This window comes from Podarcis filfolensis (assembly GCF_964270895.1).
Source record: "Podarcis filfolensis genome assembly, chromosome: 16".
NCBI lineage: Eukaryota > Metazoa > Chordata > Lepidosauria > Squamata > Lacertidae > Podarcis > Podarcis filfolensis.
In genome coordinates, this window is record NC_139620.1 from 1,730,488 (window position 1) to 1,751,941 (window position 21,454).

At 45.8% G+C, this 21,454-nt stretch overlaps 2 protein-coding genes and 1 long non-coding RNA gene across 14 annotated transcripts in view; 2 read left to right on the plus strand and 1 right to left on the minus strand.

Annotated features, from left to right (window-relative positions):
- LOC310751641 (hemicentin-1-like) overlaps nt 1-21,454 on the plus strand; it is an 84,690-nt gene that overhangs the window by 26,000 nt on the left and 37,236 nt on the right. Inside the window, exons 1-2 of one of the 10 annotated variants that reach the window (XM_083590994.1) lie at nt 20,132-20,868; nt 21,359-21,394. The exons of 8 other annotated variants lie outside the window; for them this stretch is intronic. In XM_083590994.1, the coding sequence (XP_083447120.1) occupies nt 20,850-20,868; nt 21,359-21,394 (55 nt within the window). In that variant the 5' untranslated portion in view covers nt 20,132-20,849. Of the gene's footprint in view, nt 1-20,131; nt 21,395-21,454 lie in introns of those variants that run through there. One more of the 10 variants, XM_083590991.1, reaches the window with a different exon arrangement.
- Nucleotides 5,402-11,734, plus strand: LOC310751775 (SLAM family member 9-like). 2 transcript variants are annotated; one of them, XM_083591422.1, is made up of 6 exons: nt 5,402-6,010; nt 8,026-8,367; nt 8,499-8,798; nt 9,763-9,888; nt 10,321-10,501; nt 11,013-11,734. In XM_083591422.1, the coding sequence occupies exons 1-6, from the start codon at nt 5,938-5,940 to the stop codon at nt 11,182-11,184; spliced, it is 1,194 nt and encodes a 397-aa protein (XP_083447548.1). In that variant the 5' UTR covers nt 5,402-5,937; the 3' UTR covers nt 11,185-11,734. The 2 variants fall into 2 exon arrangements, with proteins under 2 accessions (XP_083447548.1, XP_083447549.1); XM_083591423.1 differs by having other exon boundaries at nt 10,321-10,421.
- Nucleotides 8,868-20,100, minus strand: LOC310751974. 2 transcript variants are annotated; one of them, XR_014542743.1, is made up of 8 exons: nt 19,286-20,100; nt 16,304-17,502; nt 12,618-12,939; nt 11,423-11,641; nt 10,795-10,827; nt 10,239-10,489; nt 9,090-9,946; nt 8,868-9,009 (listed from the first exon to the last, which is right to left on the minus strand). It is a non-coding gene; the product is annotated as an uncharacterized lncRNA (long non-coding RNA). The 2 variants fall into 2 exon arrangements; XR_014542744.1 differs by lacking the exons at nt 8,868-9,009; nt 16,304-17,502; nt 19,286-20,100 and adding an exon at nt 17,580-18,566 and having other exon boundaries at nt 9,819-9,946.

The window sequence follows — 21,454 nt, forward strand, 5'->3', positions numbered from 1 at the left end:
ACATCATCCTAGGTTCATAGGGAAAGGGTCAAGTAATTGTAAAATGACTAACCAATGGGAACCCAGGGGGCAGAATTAACTGTGTAGAAGGTTTAAGCACAGAGGTTTTTTTAGAGAGTTAGAGAGTAGAGTCAGTCTGGAGTTAGAGACGAGACAGAGAGGATAAGTCTGTGGGTTGGGCTAGTCTGGTGTGAGAGAATTTGTTAAGAGGAGTCAGGCAAACAGTTGAGATAATTAGTCAGAAGGTATTAGGTAGGTATAGGCCAGTAAAGAAACTAAAGTTAAGATACTGTCAGGAATTTTATCTGAGAAACCATAAACTTGTTAATGTTTGTAAAATAAACTTGTTTTTTTGGTTCACTTTTAACAACTGACTGGACTCAGTGCTTTACCAGAGAGTAACTGGTAGCAGGTGGGAAGCGAGCACAGTGGTGGCACAGGGATCAATAGACCATTAAACGTCTGGGGACCCTGTGTGATCGCCACAATGCCCCCCAAGGACACAGTCAGTGAGGTTCATGGCCAAGTGGGAGGATTTGAACTCTGACCTCCCAAGTCCTAAAAGGTAAAGGTAAAGGGACCCCTGACCATGAGGTCCAGTCGGGACCGACTCTGGGGTTGCGGCGCTCATCTCGCTTTATTGGCCGAGGGAGCCGGTGTACAGCTTCCAGGTCATGTGGCCAGCAGGACTAAGCCGCTTCTGGCGAACCAGAGCAGCGCATGGAAATGCCGTTTACCTTCCCACCAGAGTGGTACCTATTTATCTACTTGCACTTGCTTTCGAACTGCTAGGTTGGCAGGAGCAGAGACCGAGCAACGGGAGCTCACCCCATTGCAGGGATTTGAACCCCCGACTTTCTGATCGGCAAGTCTTAGTCTCTGTGGTTTAACCCACAGCACCACCCACGTCCCTTCTCAAGTCCTAGTCTGACACTAAAACCACTATACCACACTGGCTCTCTTAGAGAAACCATAATTTAAGAAAGCTCATTTTAAGGGTAATGGCTTATGATCAAAGCAATACAGTATTTACTTATTTAACCATCCATCTAGACTAAGGTTACCAGATTTTTTTTCAATGAATCTGGGGAAACTTTTCAACTTCCATGGATTTTGTATGGGGACTGATTTGTAAATCTGGGGACCATCCCCGGGAAACAGGGACGCCTGGTAACCTTAATCTAGACCCCTAAAAACAACAGCCCTCAAACCCTCTTTAAATTTTGAGTCCCTTGTTAGGATGTTACGGGCTACTCTGTTGCCTGAGACAGATCAGCAAATGTCACCCCCCAAATTCAGTGCTTTTGGTCAGACATGAGGCAGAAATTTCCACAAGCATTTCTTCATGTTGTGGCAGTAAAAGAAATGCAACAATAATAATAACCATGTGCATAACCGTGGGGAAGGGGCAGTTGCTCCCCTCTAAATCAAGTAACTAAATAAAAAAACACTTAACGAAAAGTAGAAATAATCAGAATATTTGAAATTGAAATGCTCTCTGAGGTCATGTGAATGTTGTTGTGGAGCAACAGGAAACTCAACTGAGAGATAGACAGAACTAGACAGAGGAGGATGACAGACAGGTTCATGCCCTGATAATGCACAGAATGACAAAGTAATAATAATAATAATAATAATAATAATAATAATAATAATAATAATAAATAAAATAATTTATTTATACCCCACCCTCCCCAGCCAAGGCCGGGCTCAGGGCAGCTAACAACCAATAATAAAAACAAGTTGAATGAATACAACTTAAAAACAAGATTAAAATACAACATTAAAACATTAAAATGCAGCCAAAGGAATTTTGTTTTTGTTTTCCTACAGTGGAGGAACAAGGACATTGCCTCAGAGTAGGTGCAGAGTATTTGTGAAACCTTTCTCTGCTCTCTCTCCTGCTTTCTGTCCGCAACAGCACCACCTTTCCAGAACACCGGAACCACACGGCATACAGAGAAAGGACAGCCTTTTGTATGAAGAATTGAAGGGGGGGGGAGCATGCAAAGGGGAGGCTGTTGCTATGATGTTTGTTTGTCTGAGCAGGTAACACCAAGTCAGCCTATTAAGAGGATTCTGGAGGAACACTGAGGTACTTGAGCTCTCATAGCATGGGGTTTACAATGGCTGCACTGGTTGCAACTTTGTCTCTGGGCACAATACATTATACTCAGTGTTGAAACTGACGGAGGTCCCAAATTTCTTGACAGAAGGGATGTCCAGTACAGTGGTACCTCGGGTTACCGTATTTTTTGCTCTATAAGACTCACTTTTCCCCTCCTAAAAAGTAAGGGGAAATGTGTGTGCGTCTTATGGAGCAAATGCAGGCTGTGCAGCTATCCCAGAAGCTAGAACAGCAAGAGGGATCGCTGCTTTCGCTGCGCAGCGATCCCTCTTGTTGTTCTGGCTTCTGAGATTCAGAATATTTTTTTTCTTGTTTTCCTCCTCCAAAAACTAGGTGCGTCTTATAGAGCGAAAAATACGGTGTGTACTTAATTCGTTCCAGAGGTCTGTTCTTAACTTGAAACTGTTCTTAACCTGAAGCACCACTTTAGCTAATGGGGCCTCCCGCTGCTGCCGCACGATTTCTGTTCTCATCCTGAAGCAAAGTTCATCACCCGCGGTACTATTTCTGGGGTAGCAGAGTCTGTAACCTGAAGCGTATGTAACCTGAAGTGTATGCAACCTGAGGTGCCACTGTAATTCCAATGGAGACAGAGACAGAAGAAGAAATTGCTGACTTCCACTTCTTTGTCCCATGTCTGGAATGGAGAGCAATCCAGTGAATATAAACAGGACAAACGATTTGCAATTGATTACGGTTCTTTCCTCATTTGCATTGCGTTCCTCCTGCATTGAAAGGATTGGGGTTTGGAAAACGAAACGATTTAATGCAATTAAACAGTGAGACAGTAGATGAACGGCAGTGGAACGGAAACAGTGGTGCAGGCGATAAAGACGAGGCAGAAAGGAAAAGGATGTCTTCCTGCATTCCCACTTGGCAGTTCCACCACTGTCAGAAGCTCAGTGGGGGTGGTCTGGGTGAGCCCCTTTCTATGTGGCAGCCCCTGAACTGCAGAACTCCTTCCGCACTAAAGTGTGCCTTAGCACCTTATTTATTTATTTATTTATTTATTTATTTAATTTTGTACACCACCCTATACCTGCAGGTCTCAGGATAGTTCAAAAGATAAATAGCTTTGCTGCATAGCTTCGTACGCAGAAGACACTTGACTTTCTCCAGGTCTTTCACGGAGATGTCATTTTGTTTTATACCATCTACCAGTTTTGTTGACTCTGTGCTGCTCCGCTCTGTCTTGGAACAGTTTTGGGTTTTGTTGGCATTTATGTCTTAATACGCTTTTGGTGATCTGTGTTATGTTTTACAATCTATTTATGCACCCTACTTTTTACACTGGTTTATGCTTTAGTTGAAATGCATTTTGATTTATTTATTTATTTATTTGTAGTCTGCAACATTTTTGTATTTTCGTGTCATGAACCTGGTGTTGGTTTTATTTTGTATCGTCTGAGCTGCCTTGTGGAATTATATATTTATAATGTTAAATGAAACTAAGCGATTTCATTTATAACCACCCCAAAACTGCACACATGCAGTCACATGTTCCTAACAGATACAGTTCAGATGCACACATCAGACAATCGCTTAACACAAATCCTTAACAATGTGACAGACAGAGAAACAGATACACTCCTAACACAAACAATGAATCAGGCAACCACAAAGCGCTCTCTCTCTCTCTCTCTCTGTCTCTGTCTCTGTCTCTCTCTCTCTCTCACACACACACACACACATACACACACACACACACACACACACACACACACACACAGAGACAGAGAGAGAGAGACAGAGAGAGAGAGACAGAGAGAGAGAGAGAGAGAGTATTCGTGGAAAGTAAACTCTCATATTCTGAGCATCTCTCCTCCCTGCCGTTCTGCCACTTCCTTCTGCTGTGGGCTGGTTGCAACAGCAACAGAAAACAAACTGGGTTGATGGTTTCCAAAGAGCCAGAAAGTGCAGATAAATGCGTCGAAAGGTAACCAAGGGAACCGATTGTTGTGTCCATAGCCTGAGACTCCTACAAATAATAACATGCACTCAGATGATGCTTTACTAGATGAAGAAGTCTTGGAGTTACTTCCTGGCTGTCACTGTGACCTCTGTATCCAGCAGCAATTTGGGCACAGAATCAGACGCTGTGGGGGCACCAGACAGGGAACTGGGTTTCAATCAGGGCTAAGAGATGTCAGTGGAAGACAAGGAGACCAGTGTGTCTGAAGTGGTGGGACAAGGAAGAACCTCCTGGACCACCAGGGCCTGTAGGGCCAGAGCTTAGACCCTCATGGACATCTTTTCCTGCACCAGAAGAAACCAGATGCCTCCAGCTGCACATTATCAGCCCAGGAGTGCCCCAGGAGGTAGGCTATGAGGTGAAGGAGAAGCTCCCATCTTCAAGCTAGCAGGTTGGCTGCACTGAAGTTCTCACAAGGCAGCAGAGGCATGAAGGCCTCAGTCTCCTCTCCTCTTTTGTTGGAGAAAGGTGCTTGCTTTGAGCTGTCTGTGGTCCTGCACTGCTTTTCCTGTGAGTTCTGGAATCAGACTTGTGGTCTTCTTCCTCCTCCCTCCTCCCTCCCATCTGCCCTAGAGGCATCACCAATCAATTTGGTCTTGTGGATAAATTTTCCCAGTGGGCAGAATACATACATGCTGCAGCTGATTATTTATTTTGGTTCATTTATATTCCGATTCATATGTCAACAAAAACTCTAAGCAGTTTAAGGTTCCCAATGACAAAGGAATCAATGCAACCAATACAATAGACACATTCAAAACCAAGTGATACTCATAATCATTCCACAATTCAAACAATGTAATTAAATAAATCTCATTAAATCATGTATAACGAAGAACCATGAAAAAAATCATATAGAAAACATCAAGATATAGCAAGATACATCAAAATGCAATGTAACAGCAATATATTTCATAAGTGATTTTATTTTTGAATGTTTCAAACAGCTGTTTTTAAGCTGCTACGACTGATAAATTTATTATTTTACTCTTGTTTGTAAACCCACTTTGAGGTTGTTGGGTTGTTTTGGGGTTTTTTTGCAATTAAGCTGTATATAAATTTTATGAAATTAAATATTTTTGAAATCCATAAATATCACTCCAAAATAACAACCATGTAATGCAATCACTGAACCCGCTCACACTACACAAAACTAGTCTCATCACACAACCCCCCACTATTCACAACCATTTTGGTTTACAATATAGGACTTCTTAGAAGCCTACTTTCGGGGGGGGGAGGGGCTTTTGGACATCTGTGCACCCACAGACACTTGCGTTAAGCACAAGTACAAAGTGATGGTGGTGCTGTGAAAATAGTAAGTTATCAGCTGTGAATTTCTGTTTGTGGAGGCTTCTGGGGGACATTGTCCCTACCTTGGGTTCAGGAGACCGTTCCTCAAAGGTCTCCATATGCCTCTCCCACTGCTATACCTGTGGGAAGGTAGGAAGTTTATCCTGGGCTCACTTCCACACCCTGACCTCTTTTTTTCAATACTCCCCTAGTTTCTATTTTTACCTTCAGTTGATCATTTCTTAATGTACAGATCCAGCATGGGCCACATGGTAGCCTGGATTTAGTTTTCTGGTTTCAGCTGGACTTGGAAGGGTGGCTTGTTGAGCAGCAGTGATTACAAACATCCCAGGGGAAACAATTAAGGGGTGGTGCATTTGCCTTTGGCCCAACCCAGAAGGGCTGACCCAAAAGGGACAAACCCCTTTGGCGAGTTCTATGTCAGCCCCACAGGACACGACTCCTCACCGCCTCCTCTAAAGAAACAAGTGAGCAGCAAAGGGTTTGTGTGCAGTGGGAGAGTTCTCCACACCCGAGGCCAGAGATGGCTGTGTTGCGCGCTAGCAAAAGTCTCCAGACCCTTCTTCTCTGCTGCACATTAATCTGCTCCTATTCTGGTAAGTTGACCAAGGCTTGCTAAAGCCTTAACACATCGGAATTTTGATGGGGAGTGGGTGTTGAAGGAGGAAACCAGAAATGTACATTTTCATGCTTTGCAAAGAAGCGATAGACACTTATCAGCTCCATAGCCGCAAGGAGTAACCACGACTTCAGCTTCTGTTCTTTGATCACTTGTAAACCTTTGACAATGGAGCTGTGAAGGTGGAGACTTTTGGAGAATCAAACATCTATTGCTGGAGGAAAAAAGCGAATAGGATGAGGAAAGGCAAGTTGAATGGGCTAGAAATCAGGGGTGGGCTTAGCTGTAGAGTCAGCAGTCTATCGTAAAGCTTGTGTTTCTTTAATTATGCAATATATAAAACTGCACGACTGATAGTTCCCAACCTTTCTCTCTAATTGCGGGGAAATAAAGATGACACAGTTGTAGAATCTTGTTAGATAGAAACATCTTCAGTTTGGCTGAGAAGAATCTTACTAATCTGTCTTTTTAGTTCATTTTTAAAAACAGAACTATGGTTGGGTTTCTTTCTAAGCTTCAAGTCTATAACAATAAAAATATATTATCTTACCGGGTTGAATGAATGAATGAATAATAAAAATATATAATTTGCATTACAAAACATAATATTATTGAAATACTTTGACTTTTCCAAAATGGTAGACCCAGCTTTCATTCCTACCCATCCATGACCTCTGAGAAAAACATAAATCTTCTCTTGTCCCTATACCATTCCATTGTCATCTCATAACTTGATTACATTCCCCCCCCCCCACTGTAATCCAATTAGCAACTGGAAACAAGGTGAGGAACTGGCCGCTGGTGATATTTTTTGAGAAAATCCTCTTGAATTTGACTAGACAAAAGGGGTCCCTTTTCCAAAATTCTACTTAGCAAATTTTGCAATCTGGTTCTTAAAACTGAAAGGTTCTCAAATAGCCCCACAACATATAAAATAAAAATCACGATTAAGTAGAACTCTGAGCAGCAAAAATGAAATAAACAGCTGCATCAGTAAAAGCAGCATTTTTAGTTTTTTCATGAAATATATTTGAGTGGAAACATGGCAGTTAGAGGTGGAGAAAGAACCCTCCTTTGCTAGCAAATTGTGACTAAAGTTTTACTTCTACTTCCATGGTTCACAGGGTTCAAATTCCTAACATGTAAATAGCAGGATCTAATCAGATTTGTTTTCCTCTCAAGCACTGAAATTAAGAGCTGTCCTCTAGGGTGTCATTTGTGAGTTTGATTAGCTTTACTGACTCTCCCTGTTTGTAGCTCGCTTTGTTTTCATAATTGCAGAATTGACATGCTTTGTCCTGAGTCCTGACTATGGTTCAGTCTCAATAGTAGGAAATCACATGGGAGCTAAGTCTTTCTGGATGTAGAGAGGATAATGATTCAGCTATCATATAGAGCTGAGCTGGAGGACTCTTTTGGAAGGTACAATTGGCTCGAAAACATAACAGCATTGCTATAAATGCCCTGCAATTTTTAACTCACTGCACTGACTTCTAGTTCATTTCTGTGCTGTTGAAAGAGTTCTAGCTATTTCACTGATGGCATCAACTTCAAATGACAAAGTTTTTAATTCAGATAAGTGCTTCCCAAAGTTTTTTGGGCCAATGCCGCTTGGTTCCAAAAATTCATCCGCAGTGCCCTCTACACCATAAAAAGCATCATTCAGAATAATGATTTGCATGATGTAGAAAATAAGGGAGATAATAACACTACAACATTCAAAACAGTAACAATTAATTACACCTTTATTCAAAATCTAATTAAAACTACTTCAGCAATTCAACAATGATTTAGAATCATAGAACTGTAGAGTTGGGAATAGTTGTTTACAGAACTTCAGAATCTAGCAAAGAGCTTATGTAAATACCAAGATTTACTAAGAATACAGAAGATTATGGGCTTGATTCTGGGCTTCCTGTACGCATCAATGCAGTAGACATATGATTGATTTGCCACCTTTTCCATTCTTTTTCTCTTTTCCTTAAAAAAAAGGTGCTGTAAGCAACTCATCGCAGAATCAGACCCTGCATCAGGTGAGCGGGATCCTGGGACGATCCGTCTTGCTTCCTGCCAATGTCTCATCAGCAGAACGATGGGCCTTCATTGAGTGGAACTTTCAGTGGAACGGCATAAGGGTGCAGATTGCTAAGTTCAGGAAACAGAAGCTGGAGCGGCCAGATCCAAACGACAGGTTTGGGCAGAGGATAGAAATTGCCAATGAATCCACACTGAGGATCAAAGATCTGGAGATGGAGGACAGTGGAATATATGGAGTTCGTGTGACATTCAGTACAGGAACGTTGAAAGATCATAAACTCTGCCTCACTGTATATGGTAAGTAATTATTTTGCCATCCTCATCTGTTTCTTGTGGGATTGGCCGTAGGAAGGGACGCAGGAGTGCTGGTTCTATCCTTGGGGAAAGGAGCACAGAGGATGTGTCTTTTTTCATATGTTTTTCAACAGAGCCCATCCCAGAGCCAAAGATTCTCCACAAAGATGTCTCCAAGACTCCAGATGGTTGCAATGTGACCCTGCAGTGTCGGGTGCCTGGAAAGAGGGGATTTGGTGTGTCCTGGAAAAGAGGAGACCCCCTCAGGGACTTGGAAGATGGGTCAGACAGGTACCACCTCGCAGAGAACGGCACGGATCTCCACCTGTTCTGGAAGCTCAGCTCTTCAGAGCCCACCTACACCTGCCTGGTCACCAATCCAGCTGAGCAGAGGAGCAAATCCTTCAACTTGCTCGATGTCTGCAAAACCCACAGTGAGCCATTCTCCATGTATTTTATCCAGTTTAAACAAAACAGAGATTTCTACGCAGAGTACATACAATAATATAAAATAATTACTAATAATGCACGGATAAAATAAGCATTAGTGGAAAAACTACTCAAAGTATACGCAGCTAAATATGTGGCTGGGCAAATCTGCAGAAATTTTAAAAAGGTTTTAGTGGGCATCTAAGACAGCAAGGGCTCTGACACTGATGTTTTCACAATCAAGCAGTATATATATTATGAAATAAGTTTAACAATGGTTTGTTTGTTTGTCCCACCTTTTTCTCCAAGGAGCTCAAGATGCTGTCCATTGCTGCCTCCTTCCTTACTTAACCCCCATAAGCCTGGGGAGTAGGTTAGGCTAAGATGCAGCGGCAGGCACCCAAAGTCACCCATTGAGCCCCCCCCCTTTTGCAAACCATTTTGAGGTTCCCAACAATTAAGCAGTATATATGAAATATACTCGGAGTCGAGAGTGGATTTCATGCTCTTTAGTGGTGAGGAGGAATGGAAGTTCCCCCAGAATGTCTGCTTTATATACATTATTTACACAATGGGCCCCACGTGATTGGCTAATTCCGGGATTCTCCTGTAGGCCAATCAGGTTGCGGATTCACTTCCACCTGGAGCTGGATTGGGTGGCTCCTGTGGACCAACCAGACTGCTGCATTCTGGATCCTATTGTTCTAGGACCAATCAGACTGCTGCATTCTGGATCCTATTCAACTCAGTACATAACAATATACATTCATGAAGTGGAATAAAATTAAGCCCATAATCTCTGTGTGCTGCTTGGATGGGTTTATAATGATGGAGCAGAACCCAAATACTTCCTTAAGAAGAAGAAGCAGCTCATAAAGGCAGGTATTTTTAACCATGTTTATCTTGGGATGGGGCGCAGAGGCAGTTGCTGTCAATTATCTCTTGATGGACAATTGTGGCTCTCTGCAGGTAGCTCTGGATCATCCATCTCAGGTCCTCCGCTCTGGTTCGTTGCCATTGTGCCTCTCCTCGTGATGGTAGCAGGTCTGGGGTTCTGGCTATGGAAGAAAAGCAGGACAGATCTATCTGAAAGAGGTAGGGGATGTCTTCCTTTCCTTGCCCATCTTTGGCCAGCCAGCATAGCCACAAACACCTTTTCCTACCAGTGTGGTGTAGTGGTTAAGAGCAGTGGACTCGTAATCTGGTGAACCGGGTTCGCGTCTCTGCTCCTCCACATGCAGCTGCTGGGTGACCTTGGGCCAGTCACACTTCTCTGAAGTCTCTCAGCCCCACTCACCTCACAGAGTGTTTGTTGTGGGGGAGGAAGGGAAAAGAGAATGTTAGCCGCTTTGAGACTCCTTCGGGTAGTGATAAAGCAGGATATCAAATCCAACTCCTCTTCCTTTCCTTGCCCATCTTTGGCCAGCCAGCATAGCCACAAACACCTTTTCCTTCCTTTGGTTTCTCCTGCAAGGCAGGCCTTTTCAGTGCAACCGAATAAACTTGTCTAATGTCTCACCCCTGCAGCTGTGGCCTCTGTGAGAGGAGAGGAGGGGTATGTCAGTCCTGGGCTTCACTACGCAGAGTTCTCCAAAAGATGGATACCTTCAGAAGGGGGTGAGAGCCAGGTGAGAGCGAGATGGTCTTGCATGGTGGGACTAAAACAAAGACACTCGGCACTTGGGGAGCATTTTAGCTTGAAGAAAAGGTGAGAAAGAAGCATTTAAAATCATACATGGTTTGGAGAAAGGGGAATGGGACAAATCTGCCCTCAAAACAATAGACCTTGTGGGAAATGAAGGTGGATTTTAGGAGATTCAGGAGAGGCAAAACAAAGGACTTCTTCAGTCCCAATTTAAACAATGGAACTCACCCTGGCAAAAGGCAGTCATATGGCCACCAGAATGGATGACTTTAAAAGAGGATTAGACAAATTCCATGCAAAAGGAAGATAAGGCTATTGATGGCTACTAGCCACAATAGCCAGATTTATCTACCCACACCGGGAGCGTACGATAAAGGGCAGGTAAAAATCTTATGAATGAATGAAGAAAAGAAAAGAAGTTGCTACCTTTTGCCTGATCCCCACACCTGTTTTACACACACACAGCTAATTTCCCCTGGCTGAAGAGTGGGTCTCCTCCCCTTCTAGCTCTTCCATGTAAACAAACAAAAGATACCCTCTCTATCATCATTTTTCCTTTTCCTTTTCATTTCAGGAAGTCAGTAATCTCTCTGCAACCCCAGACCAGAATCCTGAAACAAATTCTCCAACTATCTACAGCCAGATCCAAACAGATCACTGAAACAAGGTCAAGCTTCAATTATTGGGAGCAAAGGTTGACTTCTTCCATTGCCTCAGCCCTGGAACAGAGAGCTTTTGTGGGGTAGATCTGAATGGAGAGCTGGTGGTCTAGTGGGCAAAAGGTAGACTGGGATCTAGTGGTGGATCTCTGGGTGAACAGCAATGGATCGAAAAGGATTTCTATGACTCCCAGTTGTGTGACTACAAGAACAACTAAAAGACCCAGTGGACAGCCTGATGGAGTAGAGGCCCACAGAGATCAGGATTTCTATACCTTCTTAGCCCAGAGCATTGGGCAGCCCAGTGTCATTCAACCTGACCTACCTCACAGTACTGTTGCAAGAAGAGATGTTGGCGTCCAGCTGTCTTGAGAGACAATGGAGTGCACCTCCGGGGGGTGAAGTCACATCACTATGATAGCAGCACCAAAGCGACCTCTCTGGGGTGCAAGCCTGGGCAGTGCATATTGAAGTCCTGGGCTGCCCAGGTGAATAGACACCCCTCTCAGGTCCAAAGAAGAGCATAGCAATAATCTCCTTAAAGCTGCAGTCCCAGGAAAAAAAAGGTTGCGAGAACATAGTTGTTACTTATCCCTTCTTTCTTATAAATGTTAAAATAAACCTTTCCAATGGCTCAGTCTGCTTCTTAAGAAAATATCAGTATAGAGACATTAGCACAGGTCTGGCTTTGTCTAAGGCAGCTTTCTGAGTTCCTATGCAGGGCATGCAAAAGAGGACAGACTTGGATCTTATCCACACCTCTCCTTAATATGGATTGTGAACCCCTTGTGTGTCTTATAATTCCACCCTCATCCATGCAGCCTTCTCCTCCAACTCCTGCTTCCCTATGCTTTCTTCTCCCTAAGCCAGAGATCCCCTATGCTTTAGAAATCTCAATAGAAGAGCTGCATTGATTGCATGGGACATGTGCAGATTTGGGGATGAGAAAGTCTGGGGCAGCAGAAGTGGAAGGAGAAGGCCACATGGACAAGGGGGAGGGATTAGAAGATGCACGAGGGGTTCATCATCCACACTGAGGTATGGATGGGCCCTGAGAGATGGATGTTGAGGTCGCTGACTGTTTCCTGTGGCCATAAGTCCACCCTTGGCTTTCTCCTCCCACTTCTCAGATATAGAAGATATCAGCCGTTGTTGTAGCTGTGCTATAAATATCAACCTGTGAGAACAAACCCTCTTCCTGCAGTTTAAATGTCAGAGAGCCTAGGTGCAAAACAGCAGGCCAGCAAATACTAGTTAAGGTTGCATCTATTTCTGAAGTTTATCTGACCACATCTTCTCATCTCTGACACGTCTCTTGTGCTGCATCGGTGAAGTTTGCTTGTGGTGCACCTTCTGGGATGTCCATTTCAGTCATTATTCTGGGGTGGGTGGGGTGAACTGATTTCCCCCTTTCCTGACCGTGTTTGGTTATACTCAGATATTGTTTTATAAATTTCCCTAAAGAGATCCTATGTTATGTTTCACAACTAGTAGACCCAAACAGTGGAATTTTTACTTACCATATACATAAAGGAGGAAGGTGTGATCTTGAAACACTTTTGTAACAAATCTCACACAAATTTTACATGCTCCACTGTCCTCTGTCTCCAAATCTTTGATCTGCAGAGTGATCTTGCTGGCTACTTTCAGCCTCTGCCCAAATCTGTCTGTTGGATTACACCCCTCCGGTTTTTCATCCCTGAATTCAGCAAGCCGAAATGCCAAACCAGCTTTTCCCATTTGATTCTTTCCATGGCTTCTACCGAGGGGATGTTTACAGCTAGCAAGGATCCCATCCACCCGACGCAAGTGAGGATTCTGCCACTGCATTACTTGGAAAGCCTATTTATAAAAGAGAAAGGAGAGGGGAAAACTTATGTCCCAATAAAAAATGACAAAGGCACACGGCCCATGACGCTTGAGGCTTCCTCCTTGCAAAGGAGGCTGCAGGTTTTGAAAGGTTCTACCTGCATCTAGTCATTGCTATCCATCACCCATTCAAATAGCCAATGCTGCTGGTAACCCTTACAATCTGGGATCCACATTCTGTCTACACCAGTGGCGTAGTGTGGGGGGTGCAGGGGGGGCTGGCCGCACCGGGTGCAACATCTGGGGGGGCGCGCTCGCCGCCTCCGGAGTCGCCGAAGAGCCTCGGGCGCAGGCTATAGCAGAGCCCCATGTCTCGGGAAGGAGGAAGCCCCGGCCATGGGTGCTGCCCCCAGGTGGTGCAGCAGGAGCCAGGCGGCGAAGGGGAGCCCGGGGGAGCGGAGGCACCGCGGGGACACGGCTCGGGAGCTGCCGCTGAGGAGCCAGAACATCGTCCCCGGGAGGAGAGGAGGAGCGGTGGCGGCGGCGGCTGCTACTGCAAAGCAGGGAGAGAAGGAGGAGGCGGCGGCGGGGAGCCGGGCAGGGAAGTTGCTGCTGGGGATGAAGAGGCGGCGGTGGTGGGAGGCGGACTTCTTTCCCTCTCCGGTGCTGCTGCTGTGAAGCGCTTGCCAGCCCACCGGCCCCTCCTGAGCGGGATATGGGTGGGCGGACGGGGTGGGTGGGGGAGAGGCGCTGGGCCCGCCTCGTGCCCTGACAGGAGCCGCCACTGCGCCCGCGGGCGCCCTTGATGCAGCGCTCCTCATGCCGCCTCGAGACCGCCCCTCACTCCGCGCTCGGCTTCAGGGCTGTCTTGCGAGGGGGCGGCGGGAAAAGGCTCTGAGGAGAACCTCGCTCGCTGTCCCGCGTCGCTTTTCCTCACGTCGTTTTCCCTTTCCCTTGAGGGGACGGGGAGGTGAAGGGAGCCCGCCTTCCTCCTCGCACGTGGCTAGTCGTCGGTGGAGGTAGAGAAACCATGCACATTAGATATTCTTCTTCTTCTTCTTCATCATCATCATCATCATCATCATAATGGTTTGAAATTTAAGACTCCCCCACCAAGGAAAAGGCACTTTCTTGCCCTGCCCATGGACCAGGAGGTCATGGCGGGCGAGGCCTTCAGCAGCGGGGCCCTTATTTGCGCTGCCAGCCTGACCTTCACCCTCTTACATATAGAGAGGAAAGGAGACATGGAGGTGCAAAGGCTTGCGGGGCAGAAGTAAGCCCCGCTGAGTTCATCAGGGGTGCCAACGTGAATACAGTATGATATTGGGGGGGGGGAGGCAGGTAAGCCCCGCCCTGCATAGTTGATCACATTGGCAATGCCCATCAACTGGGGGACTGGCCCCCTCAAATGTTTTATTGGGGGGCCTGAAGCAGTGGCGTAGCGTGGGGGTGCAGGGGGGGCGCGCTCGCACTCGAGTGCTAAAATCCACGGGTTAGGGGGCGCAAATTACTTGCCTTGCCCCGGGTGCTGACAACCCACGCTACGCGACTGGTCTACACTAGGGAGCATCGCCCACAAACCACAAAGGAATCAGTCTAGAGGACACATGGAAGGAGGCCCCTGGGTCGGCTTCAGGTGTCCTGCTGTGATGGCCTGGGACTCGGGCTCGGACTTGGAACCAGAGGAGACTCAGTCTGCACCGGATCCTTTGCTTCAGGCATCATCTGAACCTAGTCTGGGGCCTGATCCTGAAGAGTCCCAGTCTGCACAGGTTCCCCTGCAACAAGCACCAGCTGGGCCGAGTCAGGGGCCTGATCCTGCCCTGGCTCCAGTTGCAGGGATGACCTCGTTGCCTCCATCTGGGCCATCCCTTACACCTGCTCCACTACCGGTTGGGTCAGGAGAGGCTGAGGTGGCCCCTGGGTCTAGTAACCCACCGACGTCTCCTGAGCTGCAGAGACTCAGGTCTGAGAGAAGGAGAGACCTGAGTACTTGCAGGAGGAGTGCTCGCCTTCGGGCGAGACAGGGAGGTGAGTCACTGGGGGATCAGGACCGGCCCTTACCCTGACAGAGATAAATGGCTGTCGGACCCCACCCCAAGTTGCGGGAGCAACATTGCTATTTGCCAGAACCTGCCTGAGATTCTGTGCCTGACCTTGCGTGGTTCCCTGCCTCGTGTCCTGCCAGACTGACTCCTCGCAGAGCCCTTGGATTTGGGACTGGACCTGGACTGCATGGCTCAGGCTACCCCCGGGCCCAGCACACCTGCCAGATTCCTGCCTTACCTGTGGTTTAGACAGTCAAAAGCAGGAGAGTTAGCCAAGCTTTTTGACTCTATCCTCCTCACAAATGTCCTTTGTCAGATGAGATGGGCTCCACCTTGCTTGGTTCAGCCCCTCCTGCTTTGATCACAGCCCCCCAGCCCCCCCCAACCACAGCAGTTTCCATTGTTTGGCCCACCAGCTTCAGTCTTATTTCCCTTCTAGGCTAGAGTACCATTTCTTTCTGTCTTTTTGCTCCAAGCATTATTTTCTGCACCAGCCTCATGTCACTGATGGTGGATGTTCTGCCCAAAGCCCCAAGAAGCCAGGCCCACAGCCCGTCTCTGTAGATTGGTCAGAATGAGATGGACCCCTAGGGCCTGACTTGGTGTAAGGTAGCATTCAAGTGATATAACTCTGTCAGCATGGAAAACCCAGTCACAACATCCCTGCCAGGTGGACCACCCAGCCCCCACTTCAGAATGTCCCATGAAGAGTCCACCCCATTGCAAGGCATGCTGTATGTGGATGTATTGATTTGTGGAGGACCAATGCATATTTTGCAGGGGGCACACCCAAATTAAAGGCCAGTTATCTCAGTTGGTTAGAACAGGGGTAGGCAATCTAAGGCCATGGGCCGGATACGGCCCGATCGCATTCTCAATCCGGCCCACGGACAGTCCGGGAATCAGCGTGTTTTTACATGAGTAGAATGTGTGCTTTTATTTAAAATGCACCTCTGGGTTATTTGTGGGGCATAGGAATTCGTTCATTTCCCCCCTCCCCCAAATATAGTCTGGCCCCCCACATGGTCTGAGGGATGGTGGACTGGCCCATGGCTGAAAAAGGTTCCTGACCCCCGGGGTTAGAATATGGTGCTAACCATGGGTTCAGTCCCAGTATGGGCCAAGGACTGTAGCTCAGTGGCTGAGTAACTGTCTTGCAAGCAGAACGTCTTGGGTTCAGTCCCCAGCTTCTCCAGATAATGTTGGGAGAGACTCCTGCCTGAAATCCCAGACAGCTGCTGATAGTCAGTGTTAGACATTACTGAGCTAGATGGACCAATGGTCTGATTTGGTATAAGGCAGCTTCCTGTGCTCCTAAGTTCCGCATTTTGCAGGACCTACAGTCATACCTTGGGTTAAATATGCTTCAGGTTGAGCATTTTCAGGATATGCTCCGTGGCAACCCGGAAGTAACAGAACACATTACTTCTGGGTTTCGCCGCTTGCGCATGCGCAGACACTCAAAATGACATCACATGCTGTGGCGTTTGCCTCCTAGGTGGGTCATAAGGAAAGGGTTAAATGAGTGTGATGTGATTGGCCAGTGGGAATGCAAGGGGTGGAGTAAAAGTTAGAGTGGGAGGTTTTGAAAGTCAGTTGAGATTTGGGAGTTGAAGAAGGAAGAGGGAGGATTAGGTGTGGGTTGGTCGAGTTGTATTGTGAGAGAGTGAGAGGAATTGTCAGGTGGAGTCAGATAGATAGTTGGGAATAATCAGTTTGAAGTTGTTAGGAACTAAGATTAAGAAACTGCCAAGGAAAATTAACTGTAACCATTAGCTTGTTCCTGCATTTAAAAATAAACTTGATTATTTGTTTATGTTAACAACTGTCTGGACTCCGTGTGTCCCCATGAGAAACGGGGTGGTAGCAGCGGAAAAAGCAATCGCAGTGGTGGCACAGGGTCCATAGACCGTCAAACGTCCAGGGGCCCTGTGTGATTGCCACACATGCATGCACGGAAGTGGCGAAACGCGACCTGCGCACGCGCAGACGCACAGTCACATGTTCTGTTCTACTCAGGATGCGAACAGGGCTCTGGAACGGATCCCATTCGCATCCAGAGGTACCACTGTATTAAGTCAGCACACATAGAGATGCGTGTTGCGGAAGCAGGACAATTTTGATTGAAGAAAGGGATTGTTGGGCTTGAAGGGCAAAGTCACCTGATCATGGAGATACAGGATATGGGACAGGGCCCCACCCCCACCCCCCAAAAAAATTGGGGTTCAGGGGCATATGAACATTCCTTTCAGGTTCTGGGATCTGTGAATTTTGCTTCTTCTCTTTTGTGAACTTTTTCCCAAGCATCTGGTTAATGAGAATGCTTTTTGTTGTTGCTAAATTTGCAACACTACCACATCCTGCCCGTGTGGGCTGTACTCTCTTCCTCTCAGCAATTTGGTTTCATTCTTGAGACAACTGGGAATGACAGATGCCCTTTGTTAACTTCCAGTCCTTGCCAACGAATCATGGCTCACTACACTTCAGCAGAGACACAATGCTGGATTTTTCTCAGAGACCACCTCTTCAGAATATTCTTGGTATGTCCCTGACTACTTGCAAACCCCACTACTACCCCTCAATGCAAGGGGAGAGAGATTGTGAGTTTGGCCTGATGTTGGTTACTCACAGTCAGGGCCTCTTCTCTTGAGCTTGAAGCACCTTCCAGAGCACCCTCGATGGAACCAGGTTTTAAGGATGCTTCGGCAGAAGGCTTTCAACAGCTTAATTTCATGTGTGTGATCTTTGTTACTGAGCTGAATTTGGGGGATAATCTGTATGTCTGATGAGGGTGATCATCATCCCTGAAAGTGTAGACGAAATGAGAGAAAAACACTGGTCAGGGTAAGTGACGTCAAGCTGAATGCCTCTCAGGGCAGAAAGGTTTTCCTGCAGGATTTCCTGTCCTGGAACCTGACAGCCACTGAACAATACAAAACAATTATATGAGCAGAGTGGTGTTTTAAAAAGTGAGCAAGAAAAGGGTTTTGACGATGTTGGTGGAACAGAATCAATTTCTTCTCTGAACTTGGTATTAGCTTCATCTCTATTTCATACATACATACATACATACATACATACATACATACATACAAAAATACTTTGCTTTTAGATTCCATCCTTGCTGCTTAGAATAACATTGTGCTGGGTTAGAGCTTTCTCTGCTGAATTTTCCATAAAAGTTTTGTACTGCTCTGATTTTGCAAAGGCCTTTGAGGATTAGTTGCAATAAAATAGAATATAAAGCACGTGGAATAAATCAAATTATTTTGTGTTGCTTGTTTGCTTCCCTGAGATTTGATCTTGGGGCAGCTTTGAATAGATTTAAAATTTAAATAGATCATTTTATTCATGAATGAGGTTCAGACATCACTTTGCTATATCAGGATAAGGAATGGAGATATTCTTTCAGAGTGATGCCTGGGTCAGAAACATACAAATATTGGAGTCATTCTAGTGTTTAATTCTGACTTTTGGAGAAAACTGAATGCATACCGGCAATAGTGTTTGTTCTTAAACATTTATGCTAGATATAACACTCTCTGGACTACATCAAGTAGACCAGTATTTTATTTTTAAACATTTTACTTTTAATGTTTACCTGAATCAATTTTCTTTCTGGGTTTTTCAAGTTTCGATATCCTCTGCAAATTATGCAGCCCTTTGTTACACTGCCAGAAAGAAGTAAACAGACAAACTTCTTGCAGAAGTTCCGTCTTCAGACTATTGCTGTTGTTGTTTTTTTTAAGCCCCTGAAGACAGCTAAGAAATTTCAGCTGGCCCAAAATGCAGCAGTCGACTTCCGGCTGGGATTCCATTTGTACAGTGGTACCTCGGGTTAAGTACTTAATTCGTTCTGGAGGTCCACTCTTAACCTGAAACTGTTCTTAACCTGAAGCACAACTTTAGCTAATGGGGCCTCCTGCTGCCGCCGCGCTGCCGGAGCACGATTTCTGTTCTCATCCTGAAGCAAAGTTCTTAACCTGAGGTACTATTTCTGGGTTAGTGGAGTCTGTAACCTGAAGCATATGCAACTTGAAGCGTATGTAGCCTGAGGTACCACTGTAGTTGTTATTTAGTCGTTTAGTCATGTCCGACTCTTCGTGACCCCATGGACCACAGCATGCCAGGCACTCCTGTCTTCAGGAATCCATTTAGAACTTGCATAACATAGGACCCTCCCTATTAACTTAATTCCAATCTGCTTTAACTGTTTTTAATATTTAATATTTGAATTTCTGTAATCTGCCCTGGGATCTCTTCGTGAAGAATGGATATGTATGCAATAATGATACTAATTTGCCCCTCTCTTTGTATCCCCCCTCCCACACACTAGGCACATTAAGCCAAGCAGTGGAGAATCCAGCCTATCAGGTGAATGGGATCGTGGAAGGATCTCTCTCATTTCCTGCCAATGTATCCCAAGGAATAACAGTAGAGAAAATTGAATGGGACTTCCGCCCAAAAACTGGTGGCCTGGGCCTTAGGTTTAGTGAATACAGACATGGGAAACCAGAGCACCCAAATCCCACTGACCGGTTTGGACCATGGCTAGACATGGCAAACCGGACAATGCTGAGGATTAAAGACTTGGAATTGAACAACAGTGGGATACACAGAACTCATGTTTGGTTTACAAAAGTGCAGTTTCAAGCACACTCTTTCAACCTCTCCAGCAGCAGCAGCCACACCTGAGGCTCCCTATATTCCTGGCGAGAAATTTTCATGAATTTTGTGGGCAGGAGCCTGGTGAAACTTCTCTTCTTTTAAGAAAGCTCCCCCTACCCAATCTCAGGGTCAATGTGGTTTGGCACTTACTGGGGGCTCACGTGTCACAAGAGCCTTCACCCCACCAGACCTTCTTCTCTTTCCACCACTGCTTTCTCATTCTGGCCCAAACAATCATGGTGGTTGTCATGGGCCCAGGGGGTGGGGGCGCTGGCCAGAGGAGGCTGGGGATAGTAAGGAGTTGCCCATGCATGATGCCACAGAGGGGTATCTTGAAGGGCTTGAGTGTTCATTTTGCGCCTTGGTTTCCTTCCTTGAAGCCTGCATTGAGGTATAATCTTTTTTTTATCCACAATTGTTATTTAGTTCTCTGGTTCCTCTTTGAACCAAAGTCTTAGCGTTGGCGTAGGTTTTTTTTCTTAGTGCCGCAGTTTCTATCTCTTTTCCAGATCTGAAAGGCCTTCCTTTTCTTGTCAATGAGCAACATCCACAACCTTCGTTCACCCCTTGGTTGATCGCACATCCAACTATCTATGTGTTGATCTATATTCTTAACTACCATGATCCCACCACCCACAGGAGAGGCATCTTCCCACAAGAGGCAGTGATGACCAACATCCTGGATGGCTTGAAAAGAGGATGAGATACATTTGTGGAGGAGAAGACTGTTGATGGATACTAGGCAGGATGGCTCTCCTGTGTCTTCTCCATTGGAGGCAGCCATGCTTCTGAATACCAGCTGCTGGAAACCACAGAAGGAGAGAGCATTTTGGTGCTCAGAAGAACAGAATTCCAGGCTACATGAGCCACTGACAGGATCTTCTTAGGTTCTGACATTCCTGATTTCCCCTATGGAGTTAATTCCATACCTCTGGAGTTTGTTTGGGGGCCTATGAACATTCCTTTGGGGTTTAGTTACATGTGAGTTTTGCTTCTTTGAACCTCTTTCAAGTAAATAAAAATCTGGGCAAGTAGAATGCTTTTTGTTGTTAAATTTGTAACTGCCTCCTCAGTCTGCAAAAGCTACTTGCATTTTTCATTGCTTTGGCCCTGCCCAGATCTGTCAGAAGACCTTTATTTTTTTTATGTAGCCGGTCTTTGCAAACAGCAATTCTCCTCCTCTCCCACATTCCACACCCAAAAACACACTTCCGCAGAGAAGCAAACATGAGCCTTTTGTGCAGTCGTTTCCTGTTCAGAATGTTGCTGTACTGGGTAAGTTGCGCACTGGGTAAGTCGCACACTGATCTTCTTATGTTCTGGTGTTCCTGATTTCCCCTCTGGAGTTAATACCATACCTCTGGAGTTCAGGGGCATATGAACATTACTTTGGGGTTTATTGACATGTGAGTTTTGCTTCTTTGAACCTCTTTCAAGCAAATAAAAATCTGGGTAATTAGAATGCTTTTTGTTGTTGTCAAATTTGTAACAGCCTCCTCAGTCTACAAAAGCTACTTCCGTTTTTCATTGCTTTGGCTCTGCCCAGATGTGTCAGAAGACTTTTCTTAACAACCAATCTTTGCAAACAGCAATTCTGCTCCTCCCCCACATTCCACACCCAGGGACACACTTCCGCAGAGAAGTCTTTGCAAAGAGAGCAATTCTGCTCCTCCCCTACAAACCACACACAGCGCTACACTTCCGTAGAGAAGCAAACATGGCTTTTTCTTGCAGAGGTTTCCTCTTCAGAATGTTGCTGTACTTTCTTCTGGGTAAGTCCCACACCATTTGTTCTGAAGGGCAATAAGATCTCCGCCAGCAGCTGGTGTTTC

Coding starts and splice junctions, on each gene's coding strand:
- LOC310751775 (XM_083591422.1), top strand. CDS start 5,938: ATGGCTGTGTTGCGCGCTAGCAAAAGTCTCCAGACCCTTCTTCTCTGC. Junction 6,011..8,025: donor ATTAATCTGCTCCTATTCTG/GTAAGTTGACCA, acceptor CTTAAAAAAAAG/GTGCTGTAAGCAACTCATCG. Junction 10,502..11,012: donor CATTTTAGCTTGAAGAAAAG/GTGAGAAAGAAG, acceptor TTTTCATTTCAG/GAAGTCAGTAATCTCTCTGC.